The sequence below is a fragment of the Rhinatrema bivittatum genome, chromosome 5, assembly GCF_901001135.1.
Source record: "Rhinatrema bivittatum chromosome 5, aRhiBiv1.1, whole genome shotgun sequence".
Classification (NCBI taxonomy): Eukaryota; Metazoa; Chordata; class Amphibia; order Gymnophiona; family Rhinatrematidae; genus Rhinatrema; species Rhinatrema bivittatum.
Window position 1 is genome coordinate 319,876,173 of NC_042619.1, and position 14,994 is coordinate 319,891,166.

The 14,994-nt window shown below is 43.9% G+C and overlaps 1 protein-coding gene across 7 annotated transcripts in view; it reads right to left on the reverse strand.

The window, feature by feature from the left end:
- The window catches only part of TBL1X (transducin beta like 1 X-linked), a 507,113-nt gene that overhangs the window by 9,882 nt on the left and 482,237 nt on the right, over nucleotides 1-14,994 (reverse strand). For all 7 annotated transcript variants that reach the window (XM_029604372.1, XM_029604377.1, XM_029604371.1 and 4 more), the window contains 3 exons: nucleotides 4,534-4,655; nucleotides 3,448-3,522; nucleotides 8-135 (listed from right to left, as the gene is read on the reverse strand). In XM_029604372.1, the coding sequence (XP_029460232.1) occupies nucleotides 8-135; nucleotides 3,448-3,522; nucleotides 4,534-4,655 (325 nt within the window). The remainder of the gene's footprint in view (nucleotides 1-7; nucleotides 136-3,447; nucleotides 3,523-4,533; nucleotides 4,656-14,994) is intronic.

Below are 14,994 nucleotides of genomic sequence, written 5' to 3' on the forward strand. Positions count from 1 at the left end.
TTAATACCTTGCTAGCATGATGTTAGAGTTTGGATTACTGGTGCCAGGTCCCGTGGGACTCCATTTGATGGTATAAATCTCTTTGCTGTGGGCCTGAAGGTCATGAACACACGAGTCTTGTTTCATACTCCAAATCTAGGGAAGATCGAGAAAGAAAAATAAAAGCAAGTTCTGTCACTTTTCAGGCTTCAGCGTCCTCCTATCCACCCTCTGTGAAAATGCTGAAATGTTACAGTGGATGACAGGACACAATCTGATTCATTCAAAGACAAGACAGTGCTTGCACAGTCTGCTAGCAACAGTGCAGAGATTATGTGAGCAGAAATCAGCATTGGCTGCTTTTGTTTCCTGTGCAGTGCAGTTCACATGACTTTTCTATACTGACGGTGTACAAGGGACTGCAGACCAATCGTATGCCCTTCTTTGGATCTCCGTTGGAGAAGTTATGCTCATTACCATGGCAGAAGAGAAGGAGAGAATTAGATAAAATTAGTGACATATAGGCATCTATATACTAAAGATATTTTCTCATTTTGTGTCTATGGGAAAAATGCTTGCTACACAGAGCTCAGAGTACACTACTAGCTGTCATCAGGTGAAATGTTGCCCATTGTCCCTGACTGCCTCTGTCCATCCCATGTGCCTGCCGGAGTCACGTGGGCACACACGTGTGCACCACTGGCCCTGACGGATACCACTTTCCAGAGCCTAAGCATATTATGAGAGGCTCAGAACCTCTGTATGCTGGCACATGACATCTCCCAAGACTGATAAGGGGGATTTAATATTGGTCCCCATAGCCATCCTTTGAGAGGGATTGGGGGGGACGGGACTATAAATAAGGAACCGACAAAGGTATTCAAACAAAAGGCACAGATTAGAAAGGATCATGTTGCACAGGCCTGTGTATTTATTGCAGGTGGTACAATTCACCACAAGAGGGAGCCTGAAGACTTGTGATATGCTCTTGAAACAAAGTGCATATTGGAAAGGTAAGAGCAGGGCCTTGAGCTCTTTATTCTGCCCACTTCATTTTTTCCAGTAGTTTTTAATTCAGGGGAGGGTTGAGGTATGTCCCCTTATCTTTACTAAAGTGTCATTCTGAAAGGCAAACTCTCATGCTTTATTCTCAAAGTATTTTTATGGCTACTTAGCTTCAAATAATGGTTCAAAATAACGCTTTCAAATAATAATAAAACCTAAAAGGGCCACAAAATGACCTATGTCTGAGAGTACAGAAATCAAACCACAAATATCAACAGCCATGAGACAGGCTGTTCCTTGCTCAAAGAGTTTGTTTTCAAAGGCGCACACTGAACCTGTTCAGCTAAGCTGAAATCTCGCTCTTGTGAAAGTAGGAGTAAAACATGGTGCCATACAATCACGGAAGAAAAGAGCCTGCAATCAAAACCACTGTCTCGGTAATTTGGAGCTCACTAGGTCAATAAGCAGATCCTCTCTTCTGTCCTTGGGGGTGCTGTAACCCTATATGCAGCCTACGAGGGGGACTGTGCACCCTTACAGCAGCCCAGTGTAAGGCACCGGCAGGAAAATTCCTAGTAGTTTGGGAAACATAACTTTCAACTTACTGCTACTTGTGGACTTGAGCTGGCCAGGTTAAAGTGCCTTTTGTTCTTTTTTCCTCCTATGTTTTATAATCTTTACAAAGAAACAATCAGCTGTGGGATGAATACTCTGTTATAGAAAGGAAGGAAATGGCTGGCTGCACAGAGCAGTCTAGCATGAAGCCTGTGCTCGTAGGAAGAGTTCCTACTTCTTGCTGTGGTCGTTTCTCTCTCCAGAAGCGATGCCAAGTGTTTGAGCCTCTAAGCAACTATGTCCCTACGATAAAGACAGATAGGTGGGTGGGTGTGGGTCTTTAGGCGAGGGTGCAACACAACTATAGGCCTTTTGCAGCCAGAACAAACACCAAAGCTATGCAAATGACGGGATGGATACCTTCATCCCCTTCTCCTTTATCCTTACTCCACCGTGCTGCACAGGTCTTTTATGAATCTCTCTCTCATTAGCTTAAGTAATTCAGAGCTCCTGCTGGACCTGCAACTGGAGAAATCCTGCCCTGCCTTTGTCGTTGCCCATAGGGGTCCTTGGTTAGTAGGTAGGTAACCAATCATTCTGCCGACATGTTCAGGACTTACTGGCACTAGGACACTGAGCAGACAGCAGGATGAAAGGTGGAAGGAGTCTTTCATGAATCATAAATACAAAAGCATCCCTTGATCTGTCAGGTGGCTTTTAATTTCTAAAGCCATGATACTGTGGGTATGTTTTCACTGCTTATGTTTAATGTCTTAACATATTAAAAAAAAAAAAAAAAGAGACTAACGAGTTTTAGACGTATATTGCTTGTTTAGTAGGGATACTCTCAGTTTTGACATTTTTTAAATGCAACAAATGAGGCCATTTTTAGTTCATCCCAAATAGAGCAAACCAAAAATGGCCACAGAAAAAGTACCTGAAAATTTTCAGGTATTTTAATTTTTGTGTTAAAAAAAAAGAAAAAACCAAGGTCTCCTGCAGGCCCTCTAATCCCACTCTCATTCCTACTCAGCAAAGAGAAGCCTGGGACCTGGGCCTACCCGGCTGGGCTTCCCTGGGCCCCTCTGACCCCCACACTCCCAGTGATACAACTCTAGCTCAGTGCCTGGGCTTAACCTAGTTGGGCTTGCCTGGGCCCTTTTTGATCCCCAATTTCATCCATTAAAATTTTCTGGGGGGCCAGGGACCTCCTTGGCCCCCCACTTACCCCATCCTTAGGGCCCAGCAAGTTGGAAGGGCAGGAGCGAAGCCCATTTGCTCCCCTTACATTTTTGGAGCTTTAAAAAGACCCAGACCTGCAGTGATATCACTTTGGCACCATTCTGCAGGCCTCCGATGCCATTTTTAAAGCTCCAAGAGTTAGGGCAGGATCGCATGGGCTTCGCTCCTGCCCTTCTGATTCACCAGGCCCTACAGATGGGGTAAATGGGGCCGAGGCGGTCCCTGGCCCCTAGAAAATGTTAACAGGTGGGAATAAGGGTTGGAGGGGCCTGGGTAGGCCTTGGACCTGGGCTTCGCTTCATTGGGTGGGAGAGATATTAAAGGGCCTCTGGGAGGCCTATTTTGGATTTTGTTTCTTTGTTTTGGGGTTTTTTTTTGAGCCATTTAATGTTTTCTTTTTGTTTGGGAAACAAAATGAAACAAAAGTACATTAAACAAACCAAAAAATGAGAAAATAACCCCTGAAATGAAAAACCAAACAAAATGATACAGCTTCACATCCCGAATGTTGAGTACATAGGTTCTCACGCTGTGTTAAAATAACATTTAGAGGTAGTGTACAAATAGACAAGCTACAGCTTAGCCTTTACACTTGAAATCAACTGATAATCAGATAAATTACATTTCTATACAAAAGATAAAAGTCAGCTGCTCAAACGGCATTACCTTCAATGTCATGTCATCAGAACAAGAGGCGAGCAGCATACCAGAGGGGTCCCACTTGATTGCATTGACCTCATTCTGAAAATCAAGATTTGCTATAGATAAGAGATTTATAGCAATACATCTGATGTCCAGCAGGGGGCTCTCACATTTTACTTTATCACTGCACCAGATTTAACAACAACAAAAACAGGTCTCACTGCAGGTTACTCCTCTGAACAAAATAAAACTGAGCCATCTCCTATCCGGTGAGAAAAAAGGCAGACAGATATGTAAGAAATACAAATCAGATAGGTGGTGAAATGAAGCTTTAGAATGAATACAGTTCTAATTCCTTAAGAGGGGAAGTTTCAAAGGGATCCCTGTGAGTAAAATAGTGCTTTACCCACAGAAGTGGCCCATTAGAAAAGTGCTCGACCAATCGGTGTGTAAAGCGAGATGCATGCATACGATATGTACATACGGGGCAGAGACATTTCAAGGGAGTGGAATCTGGGCAGGGTTGGGACTCAAAGTTTGTATGCAAATTCTCCCTGCAAAACCAGACATCACGATTTGGCAACCCCCTTCAAAAAAAAACAACAAAAAACCCACCACACAAACAGCTGTGCAGTCTAAGGAGGAGATTTGTAATGTAGTCAAAATATTAGCCCCCCCCCCCAGGTACAAAAAAAGTGTTAAAAAATGCAAGAAATACAACATAATAAGACAGGTGGGAAGGAATGTGAACAAAAGAGGTAGCAGTAAAGAAAAAAAAGAAAACAAAATGAGGCACTCAGCTGGAAATTGTTATTACATGCTGTAACTGCACTGTGGCTGACATGAGACGTTCCAGAACTGTATGAGAAAGACAGTACAAAATTCCAAAGATTTTACCCTGTCTACTGGAATGGGTTCAGTATTAAAGATTTAAGATTACCAGTTTGCTTGTGAGAAAAGATAACAACAATGAAACACACTCGCCACAATAAGTGAATCACAAAGTACATCATAAGGGGTGATGGCTAATAACCTCCCGAAGGTCTTGGAGCCATGACAAGCAGTTTAATGTTACCAACATGGCGCTGAAAGCTGGGCAAGGTGACTTACTGTGTGCCCTTGAAACGTTTTCACTGGGCGATCACAGCCAAGTCTGCACACATGGATGCACATGTCAGTACTGCAGGAGGCAAACGTAGTGTTGTTCTGCCAGTCCACGTCCAGAGCAGGGGCTGCAAAGTGAAAACGGGAAGAGGTCACCCATCAGCGCATTTCCAGCTGTCCCGACATCATCCAATACCATCTCTCCAGGTCCACAAAGGAGAACAACAGATCGCGAGCGCCTCAAAAACACTCTCAGGCCAAGAGCGGAGAATGGATAACCAGAGGAAGTTAGCTGGATAGGTTATATCAGGAATATTCAGCAGGATAAATGTGCCGCTGAATCTACACAGATAAAGTTATCTGGGTAAAGCTCCCCAGATAACTTTCAAACCTAACCGGCTATGTTTGAAAATAGCCAGTATATAGTTAGCTGAGAGGGTGCACTGGGAAAACTTTATCTTATCCAGCTATATTCAAATGATATAGAGAGTTAAGTGGGTAAGAAAGAAATTAAACAAAAGAAGTTTGCAGGCCTACATTCGTACCATTCCCAGTGGCTTCCAGCTTTGTTTTGACCACTGTGCTGGAAGCATAAGCTACTGGCGGTGCTTTCAGAGTCTTATTCTGAGACCGCTAGAAGTCGCTGGAAGCAGTATGAATGTGCCAGCAGCCCTGGGGGTTTTCAGGTGGGTGGGAATGTTCAGATTGGTTTTGCAGGGGAGGGGAGGGTAAAGAAAGAGGCCCAAAGGCACATGTGTTTTGTGAAAGCACAGGGAGTGGGGGTATTGGGCTGGCTCTCGGGCCAATAGGCCTGTAACTTTATCACTATCATTTGGGAATTTGGGGGGGGGGGGGGAGAGAGGTGATCAGGTGCAATGCCCAACATAACTTTCAAGCATTTAGTGGAGCGAGGGGAATGAAAATCTGGCTTGTAGGCCCACAAATCTTTTTTCTTTTTTTGGCAATTAACCACTATATCCCTGGAATATAACCAGTTAAGGTAACGTTATTAGGGTACATGCAGGGGCGATCTGAGAAACTACAGACCAGTTAGCCTGACTTCAGTGCTAGGAAAAACAGCAGAAAGTGTTCTAAAGATCAAAATCACAGAACATATAGAAAGACATGGTTTAATGGAACAAAGTCAGCATGACTTTACCCAGGGCAAGTCTTGCCTCACAAATCTGCTTCACTTTTTTGAAGGAGTTAATAAACATGTGGATAAAGGGGAACCAGTAGATGTAGTATATTTGGATTTTCAGAAGGCATTTGACAAAGTTCCTCATGAGAGGTTTCTAAGAAAAGTTAAGTCATGGGATAGGTGGCGATGTCCTTTCGTGGATTACAAACTGGCTAAAAGACAAGAAACAGAGAGTAGGATTAAATGGACAATTTTCTCAGTGGAAGGGGGTGGGCAGTGGAGTGCCTCGGGGATCTGTACTGGGACCCGTAATTTTCAATAGATTTATAAATGATCTGAAAAGGAATATGATGAGTGAGGTAATCAAATTTGCAGATGATACAAAATTATTCAGAGTATTTAAATCACAAGCAGATTGTGATAAATTGCAGGAGGACCTTGTGAGACTGGAAAATTGGGCATCCAAATGGCAGATGAAATTTAATATGGCTAAGTGCAAGGTGATGCATATAGGGAAAAATAACCCATGCTATAGTTATACGATGTTAGGTTCCATATTAGAAGCTACCACCCAAGAAAGAGATCTAGGGGTCATAGTGGATAATACATTGAAATCATCGGTTCGGTGTGCTGCAGCAGTCAAAAAAGCAAACTGAATGTTAGGAAGTATTGGGAAGGGAATGGTGAATAAAACAGAAAACATCATAATGCCTTTGTATCGCTCCATGGTAAGTCTAAACCTTGAATACTCTGTACAACTCTGGTCGCCGCATCTCAAAAAAGATATAGTCACAATGGAGAAGGTACAGAGAAGGGCGACCAAAATGATAAAGGGAATGGAACAGCTCCACTATGAGGAAAGACTAAAGAGGTTAGGACTTTTCAGCTTGGAGAAGAGATGGCTGAGGGGGGATATGATAGAGGTGTTTAAAATCATGAGAGGTCTAGAACAGGTAAATGTGAACTGTATGCCAATAGCTCACTGGGCAACAAATTTTCACAAAAGTCATGTTACTGAAATGAAATTAGTCAATTCTTATACATTTCCATGTGCTAAATATGAATGTGACTGTGAAAATGCAAAATTGGCTCTAGGTTTTTTGTAATATGCAATAATATAATTACATCTTGAATTGTATGCCAATAGTAGGAGACCTACGGTTAATACTGTTTGAAAAATAAAGTCATAGACTACGTCTTAGATTTCTTTGCTTGTCTCTTGTACACCTGTTCGGGAGCATTTCTGCGGAGTGTCCAGCAGTAGTTAGCCAGCATGAATATTTCAAATGCTCACCCTTTCTGACTGGGCTTCATATAGTACACTGCTGACGTCAGCTTACTCAGCAGCAGCATGGCAGTAGAACTGCATTGCATCAGAAAATGATGTCATAAACTCTGGATGATGTGTGCATGATGGTATTATGCAATATGATGCAATATTACATCATTCTAGGCTTATTTACAGTCCTACTGGATAAATTTACATGACTAAACATAGAAAGTGAACTATATTAAATATCTTCAAAACGAGAGTCATATTCGTGTTCAGCACATCAAGATACTACAGAGTAGGACCTTTTTAGGTCAGTAACACTTTCATTGTTGCCCAGTGTAATCGGAGAAATTTATTTTTCACAATGCACAATTGAATTCTGGAATTTGTTGCCAGGGGATGTGGTTAGTGCCGTTAGTGTAGCTGGGTTTAAAAAAGGTTTGGATAAGTTCTTGGTGGAGAAGTCCATTACCTGCTATTAATCAAGTTGATTTAGAAAATGGCCACTGCTATTACTAGCATCAATAGCATGGAATAAACTTAGTTTTTGGGTACTTGCCAGGTACTTATAGCCTGGATTGGCTACTGTTGGAAACAGGATGCTGGGCTTGATGGACCCTTGGTCTGACCCAGTATGGCATGTTCTTATGTATAACTTGAACCCTACTCTGATGTAGATTGGTAGGCTTAACCAAATAACTTACTTAGCTCACTCTGAGTATTGGAATTAGATAAGTTATTCAGCTACGTAAACTCTGCCCCAGAACACCTTCTAGGCATATGGATAAATTTTATCTGGTTAATGACTTAGCAGGATAAAATTAATCCTTTTAAAGAGGCCAGATATTCAAACCTCGGGATTTATTTGGCTACCCCTTTGAATATAAGAACATACGAACATAAGATATGCCATACTGGGTCAGATCAAGAGTCCATCAAGCCCAGCATCCTGTTTCTAACAGTGGCCAATCCAGGCTACAAGTACCTGGCAAGTACCCAAACATTAGATAAATCACAACCTACTTTTGCTTATTAATTACTATAAGTAGCAGTTTATGGATTTATCCTCTAGGAACTTATCTAAACCTTTTTTAAACCCAGTTACACTAACTGCTATATCGGCATCCTCTGGCAATGAATTCCAGAGCTTAACTATGCGCTGAGTGAAAAATAATTTCTTCAATTTGTTTTAAATGAGCTACTTGCTAACTTCATGGAGCGCCCCCTGATCCTTTTATTATCAGAGTAAATAACCAATTTACATTAACTTGTCAAGTCTCTTCTCCAAACTGAACAGCCTTAACTTCTTTAGCCTTTCCTCATAGGGCAACCGTTCCATGCCCCTTATCATTTTTGTCACCCTTCTCTGCACTTTCTCCAGTGCAGCTATATCCTTTTTGAGATGCAGTGACCAGAATTGCACATAGTATTCAAGCTGCGGTCTTACTATGGAGTGATACAGAGGCATCATTTTATTTATTTATAGCTTTTTTATACTGACAGTTTTGCACATCACATCGGTTTACAGTGAAACAAGTAGAAAATGAAAGGAAATTACATCTGAAAACTTTTTTTAAACTTTCCAATATTACAGGGCAGATGGTTACAGTTAAGTTATAGAGGAAGGGTGGAGCTTCATGGTAGGCAGTGAAGAGAAACAAGTAACAGTACGGTAATTCTAAACAGGCATAGTCTAATACAACAGGAACAAGTAACAGTAATTCTGACAGTTATATATTAATAATAATGGTGAGGGAAGTGAGCAAAGACTTTATACAAAGGCTTTTGTGTAGGCACGGGGCTTGTGGACATGGCTGTCGGAGTGTGAGGGGGTCATGAGAAGGCTTGTTTGAACAGCCAGGTTTTCCATTTCTTATGACATCCTCCGTTTTATTTGCCATTCACCTCCTAATAATTCCTAATATTCTGTTTGCTTTTCTGATCGCCACAGCACACTGAGTCGACGATTTCTTTTTTTATTTTTTATTTTTTAAATTTTGTTTTTATTGAATTTTCAAATTATTCAAACATTTCACATAAATGTCAAGTAATACAGTAATCTTGAACATATAATGTAAATTAAACATTTTCCTTCTTTTACAATTCTACTTTCAGTAAAATGCTAATCCAAAAGGGATATTAACTAAACAAATGGAAATAATATATATATTGCTGTTTTTCACTTTTATACTAGTAAGAGAAGATCCATTTTTTAAGTTTAGAGCAATATTAACCAAACAATATTTTCAAAAACTACTGAAAGTTAGGCTGCACTATATTCTATAGCTGAATTAATTCTGTCCTGTGTCCAAGGTCCAGTGGTGTGTTTGTATAAAATTTCCCAATTGGTCAGGGTCATAAAAAACATATCTCTGACCTTCCACTCTCATCACACATTTACAGGGAAATCTCAATATTATTTGAGCCCCATGTGATCTTGCTTGGGGCAACAAAGACAGGAATTTCTTCCTTTTCCTCTGAGTTTCTTTCGAAACATCTGGGTACATCCACATTTTTTGATCTAAATATAACTCTGTCCTGTGTTGGAGAAATTTTTTCATTACTATATCTCTGTCCATTGAAGACATAAATTTGACCAACAGGGTACCTCTTCCTTCAACTTGATATTGTTGTGAGGTCTCCAAAAACTCCGTAATATTTAACCTTACTTCTTCCGTTTCCATCTGATTTTCTGTATTTGTTTTAAGTACTGACACAAAATAAGCTTTATTTATAACAGGCATATCTTCATTTGACATTTTCATTATGTCTTTCAGGTAACTTTTAAATTGCTCTTTAGCAGAAGTCAGTTTGCACTTCGGGAAGTTTATAATTCTGATATTTGTATTTCTCAGTTCGTTCTCAAACGTCTCCATTCTTCTGTTCATAATTACTTCTCCTTTAATTATAGAGTTTTGGACTTCCTCTACTTTCTTTATTTTCCCTTCAATATAAGTTATTCTCTCAGTTTGGCCAACCATAATCTTTTTCACATTAGATATTGAGTCTTGAGTTATCTTAAATCCTTCCGAAATTGTCATTAAGGAGGTTTGTAATGTTGATATTGCAAGCCACAAAGATTCTAGGGTAATATTTTGAGGCCTTTCCAAAGGTTTTAAAACTGGAAAGGGTGCCGGTTGGATAACAATATTAATTTCATCCATACCTCTGGATATCTCGGGTGGTATCTCCAGGATAGATCCCCCTCCTCTGTCCATTCTCAGGCTCTCGGGGGATTGCCCTCCTCCCAGCGGGGTGGACGCCATTGCACCACCCTCCGTCGCAGGGACCACGATCTCCTCCGAAAAACGCACCTCAGATGAGCTCACCTCCTCTAACGGCATCCGTTGTTGAGAAAGCTCAGCGTTTTCAGGCTGTGTCCTTGCAGGGGGGGAGGGAGTCAGCGGTGCTCCAGGACTTAGTGTTATTTCGCCCGCAAGCGGTAACGACTGCTCACTCGCTGCCGCAAGCGCGGGACTCTCTGGAGGTCTGGCTGCCTGAGCAAACAGGTCCGGGATTAAGGTCTGCGAACTCGGCAGACTAGGGCTCGCTGAGGAAACTTCCCTAAGTCTGCCTTTCCTCTTAGTGTGCGGCATAGTTCCAATTAGGAAGGCAATAAGGCAATAAGGCAACAATATACAGCACAAAACCCCGGAGCTCCGTTCGCGTCCTTTCAGTCCGACGCCATCTTGGATCTCCCCTCACGTTTTGAAAATCGAGTCGACGATTTCACTGTACTATCCACAGGTCGCTTTCAACCTCTGCGGGTCTACATTTATCACTGTGCACTGCTATGTCACAGCAGACGATGTATGTGGAGAGTACGCATTCCAAAATCTTGGCTCCTGACATATTGTGCCCATCAAAGGGCCATCACAGCAATCCAGAGACATTCTGCTCCATTTTCCATGCACCCAGCAAAGTGCACCAAATGCACAATAGGGCTAGCTACTTTTTTATCCTCCAATAAAGCCTTGCCTGATCATTAAAAAGCATGTATGAAAAACCAAATCTTTGGAATTTACGCTTTCCTCATTGTATGTCACATTTACTCCTAAAGGAATTCCACGCATAAAAGTTTCAGCAAAATTCTTCATGCTTTGTATTGGTCAAAACAACACAATATACATCACAGTGAGTAATTCATTTAAAATGTAATACAGAATGGAGAAATTACTTACCTGATAATTTCGTTTTCCTTAGTGTAGACAGATGGACTCGGGACCAGTGGGTTATGTGCTCTTCTGCTAGCAGATGGGAGACGGAGTCAGATTTCAAAGCTGACATCACTCTAAATATACCCCATGCACTAATCTCAGCTCTTCAGTATTCTCTTCGAAAAGCCATTGTGGATATATCTTTGCTTAAATAACTTGACTAAACTTGATTGAACTGGTTCAACTGAGTCCAAAACTGGAGACCGCCAGTGCACTCAACCAATTAACACAGACACCGGACAACTGTGGATGTCTTGAACTAGTGGGTAGGCAACGGCTTACCCGTATTTGCTTAGACTTGAGATTCGCTTTCTGAGGTCCTCCTTCTCTGGGACAGCCGTGGGCGGGATGCTGAGTCCATCTGTCTACACTAAGGAAAACGAAATTATCAGGTAAGCAATTTCTCCATTTCCTAGCATGTAGCCAGATGGAGTCAGGACCAGTGGGATGTACAAAAGTTACTCCCGGACAGGGCGGGAGGCTGCCCGTGGTCCACTTAGTACTGCCTTTGCGAAGGCTGCGTCTGAACATCCAGGTGGTAGAACCTGCCTGGGCCCTAGTAGAATGAGCCTTAACCTGTAGTGGTAAGGGCTTTCCTGCCTCTATATAGGCTGCCTTGATTACTTCTTTGATCCAGCGGGCTATGTTGCCCACGAGGCCGCTTCTCCTTGCTTCTTCCCGCTGTGAAGAATGAACAAGCGATCTGTTTTGCGCACCGGTTCCGATCTTTCCAGGTATCGCACCAGTAGTCTGCTGACATTTAGATAGCGAAGAAGGCATGAATCTTCCGAGTCTTTATGTTCATCCGGAGATAGCAGGGAGATGGCCTGGTTCAAATGAAAATCGGAGACCATTTTCGGTAGGAAGGAGGGGACGGTGCACAGCTGTATGGTTCCAGGAGTGAACCTAAGGAACAGTTCCCGACAGGATAGTGCCTGTAGTTCGGAGATGCGACGAGCTGAACATATTGCCACCAGGAATACCATTTTTCAATGTTAGGAGGCGTAGTGTCAAACCGCTCGTTGGTCTGAAGGAAGCCCCTGCTAGGAAGTCTAATACTAGATTGAAATTCCATAGGGGCACCGGGCACTTTAGGGATGGACGGAGCTGTTTAACCCCTTTCAGGAAGTGGGACAAATCCAGATGAGTTGTAGCCGGATCCCATCCACTTTGGCTCTGAAGCAGGACAGTGCGGCTACTTGGACCTTGAGGGAGTTGAGTGACAAACCCTTCTTCATACCGTCCTGTAGGAACTCTAGAATCTTGGGAATGTTGGCCGTCCACGGGAGTATCCCGCAGTCCTCACACTAGGCTTCGAATAATCTTCAGATCCGTATGTATGTCAGGATTGTGGAGAACTTGTGCGCACGGAGTAGGGTGTCAATCACAGCCTTTGAGTACTGCACTTCTTCAAGCGAGTCCTCTTAAGGGCCAGACCGTGAGAGAATTGAGACGGATCTTCGTGAAGGATCGGGTCCTGCCGGAGAAGGTCCCTGTGTGGAGGGAGACACAGGGTATCCCGCAAGGAGTCTTTGCATGTCTGCAAACCATGGGCGTCTTGGCCAATCCGGGGCCACTAGTAGAACTAGTCCCCTGTGATGTTTTATCTTGTGGATGACCTTGCCCAGTAGCGGCCATGGGGGGAAGGTGTACTAAGTCTTCCTCTGGCCATGTCTGGATGAGAACATCAATCCCTTGGGAGTGTGGCTCTCGTCTGCGGCTGAAGAACCTGGGGACTTGGGCACTGAGATGGGTGGCCAGTAGATCCATGGCTGGGAGGCCCCAGCGATTTACTATCAATTGGAAGGCTGTGGTCGACAGTGTCCATTTCCCCGGGTCCAGGCTCTCTCTGCTGAGGAAGTCTGCTGAGATGTTGTCTTTTCCTGCAATGTGGGGGGCCGAGATCCCTTGTATGTTTATCTCCGCCCATGCCATGGGAGGGTCTATCTCCAGAGACACCTGCTGGCTCCTGGCTCCTCTTTGGCAGTTGATGTAAGCCACCATTGTAGCGTTGTCCGACATTACTCGAATCGCTTTGCCTCGAAGTCTGTGGCTGAATCGCAGGCATGCAAGTCTGACTGCTCGAGCTTCCAGGCGGTTTATGTTCCATTCCGCCTCTTCCTTGTTCCATTGTCCCTGGGCCGTCAGCTCCCCACCCTCGCAGGCTCGCATCCATGGTGAGCAAGGTTCAGTTCGGTGGGGATAGGCTTACTCCTCTGCTTAGGTGGTCTTCCTCTAGCCACCACTGGAGCTATGAACGTACCTCTGCTAGCAGTTGGAGGCGAATTGAGTAGTCCTGGGATAGTGGATTCCATCGTGACAGTAAGGAGCGCTGGAGTGGTCACATATGGGCCCTTGCCCACAGGACGACCTCCAGGGTTGATGCCATGAGATCCCAAACCTTGGGGCATGCATTGGTCATCAATTTTTGTAATTGTTCCATCAGTTTCCTTCTCCTCAGGTTGGGCCCCCAGGTACTCTAGAGATTTGAGAGGGCTGCAGACTGCTCTTGCCCGTGTTCACGACCCAACCGAGTTCCTGCAGTAGGCTCTGGACTCTGCTGGTCACCTGCCAGCTCTCTTCCAAAGACTTTGCCCTGATCAGCCAGTCGTCCAGGTAAGAGTATTCCAAGATCCCTTCCTTCCTCGGTGTTGTCACCATGACCACCATAATTTTGGAGAATGTTCTGGGGGCGGTTGCTAGACCGAAATGTAGCACTCGGAACTGGTAATGGTGATCCAGTATCGCAAAGCGTAGAAAAAGCTGGTGATCCTGATGGACTGGAATGTGAAGGTAGGCTTCGGAGAGGTCCAGGGAGGTTAGAAACTCTCCTGGTTGTATTGCCATTATGACGGAGCGAAGAGTCCATGTGGAAGTGTAGTATCCGCAGATGACGGTTGACGTTCTTGAGATCCAAGATGGGTCGGAACAATCCTTCCTTCTTGGGAACGATAAAATAGATGGAATAGCGCCCCGGATTTTGTTGGGGCGTGGGAACCGGAGTTATTGCCTTCAGACTGAGTAGTCTTGTCAGTGGCTTCCACTGCCAGTCTCTTGGTGTGGGAGTGGCAGGGTGACATCATAAACTTGTCTCGAGGGATGCTGCGGAGCTCCAGAGATTAACCTTCTCTAATGATGTTTAGTACCCATTTATCGGACGTGATCTCGACCCATCTTTGGAAGAAGAGGGCAAGTCGACCCCCTATCTCTTCTTCCTGTGGATGGGTTGGCCCATTTTCATTGTGGAGCACGGCTGGAGCCTGCTCCTCTCTTGATCTGTCGGTTCCAAAAGGGCTGGGACCTTCCGGAGGGATGAGGTGCCTGGAACTGCAAGTTCCTATAGGGTCTAAAGCATTGCAAGCCTCTGCCCTTGGTTCTTCTGGAAGAGGGATGCTGAGATCTTTTACTCCTATCTTCCGGTAGCCGAGGCACTGGGGATTCTCCCCATTTGCTGGCTAACTTCTCCAATTCACTTCCAAACAAGAGAGATCCTTTAAAGGGCATTCTTGTGAGATTCGCTTTAGATGTCGCGTTAGCAGACCAATTCCATAGCCATAGTTGCCTTCTGGCTGCCACTAACGAGGCTACGCCTCTGGCAGAGGTACACACCAGGTCTGAGCTTGCATCCGTCAGGAAGGCTGCCTCAGGTTCCATAGTTATTTGCCTCCCTGGTTAGGAGCAAGCATGAACGTGCCACCAGTGCACAGCAGGAAGCAATCTGCAGTGTAATTGCTGTTACATTGAAGGCCTGCTTAAGGATGGATTCCAATCGTCTATTCTGAGTATCCTTCAATGCAGCCCCTCCCTCAACGGGAATCGTCGTTCGCTTTGAGATG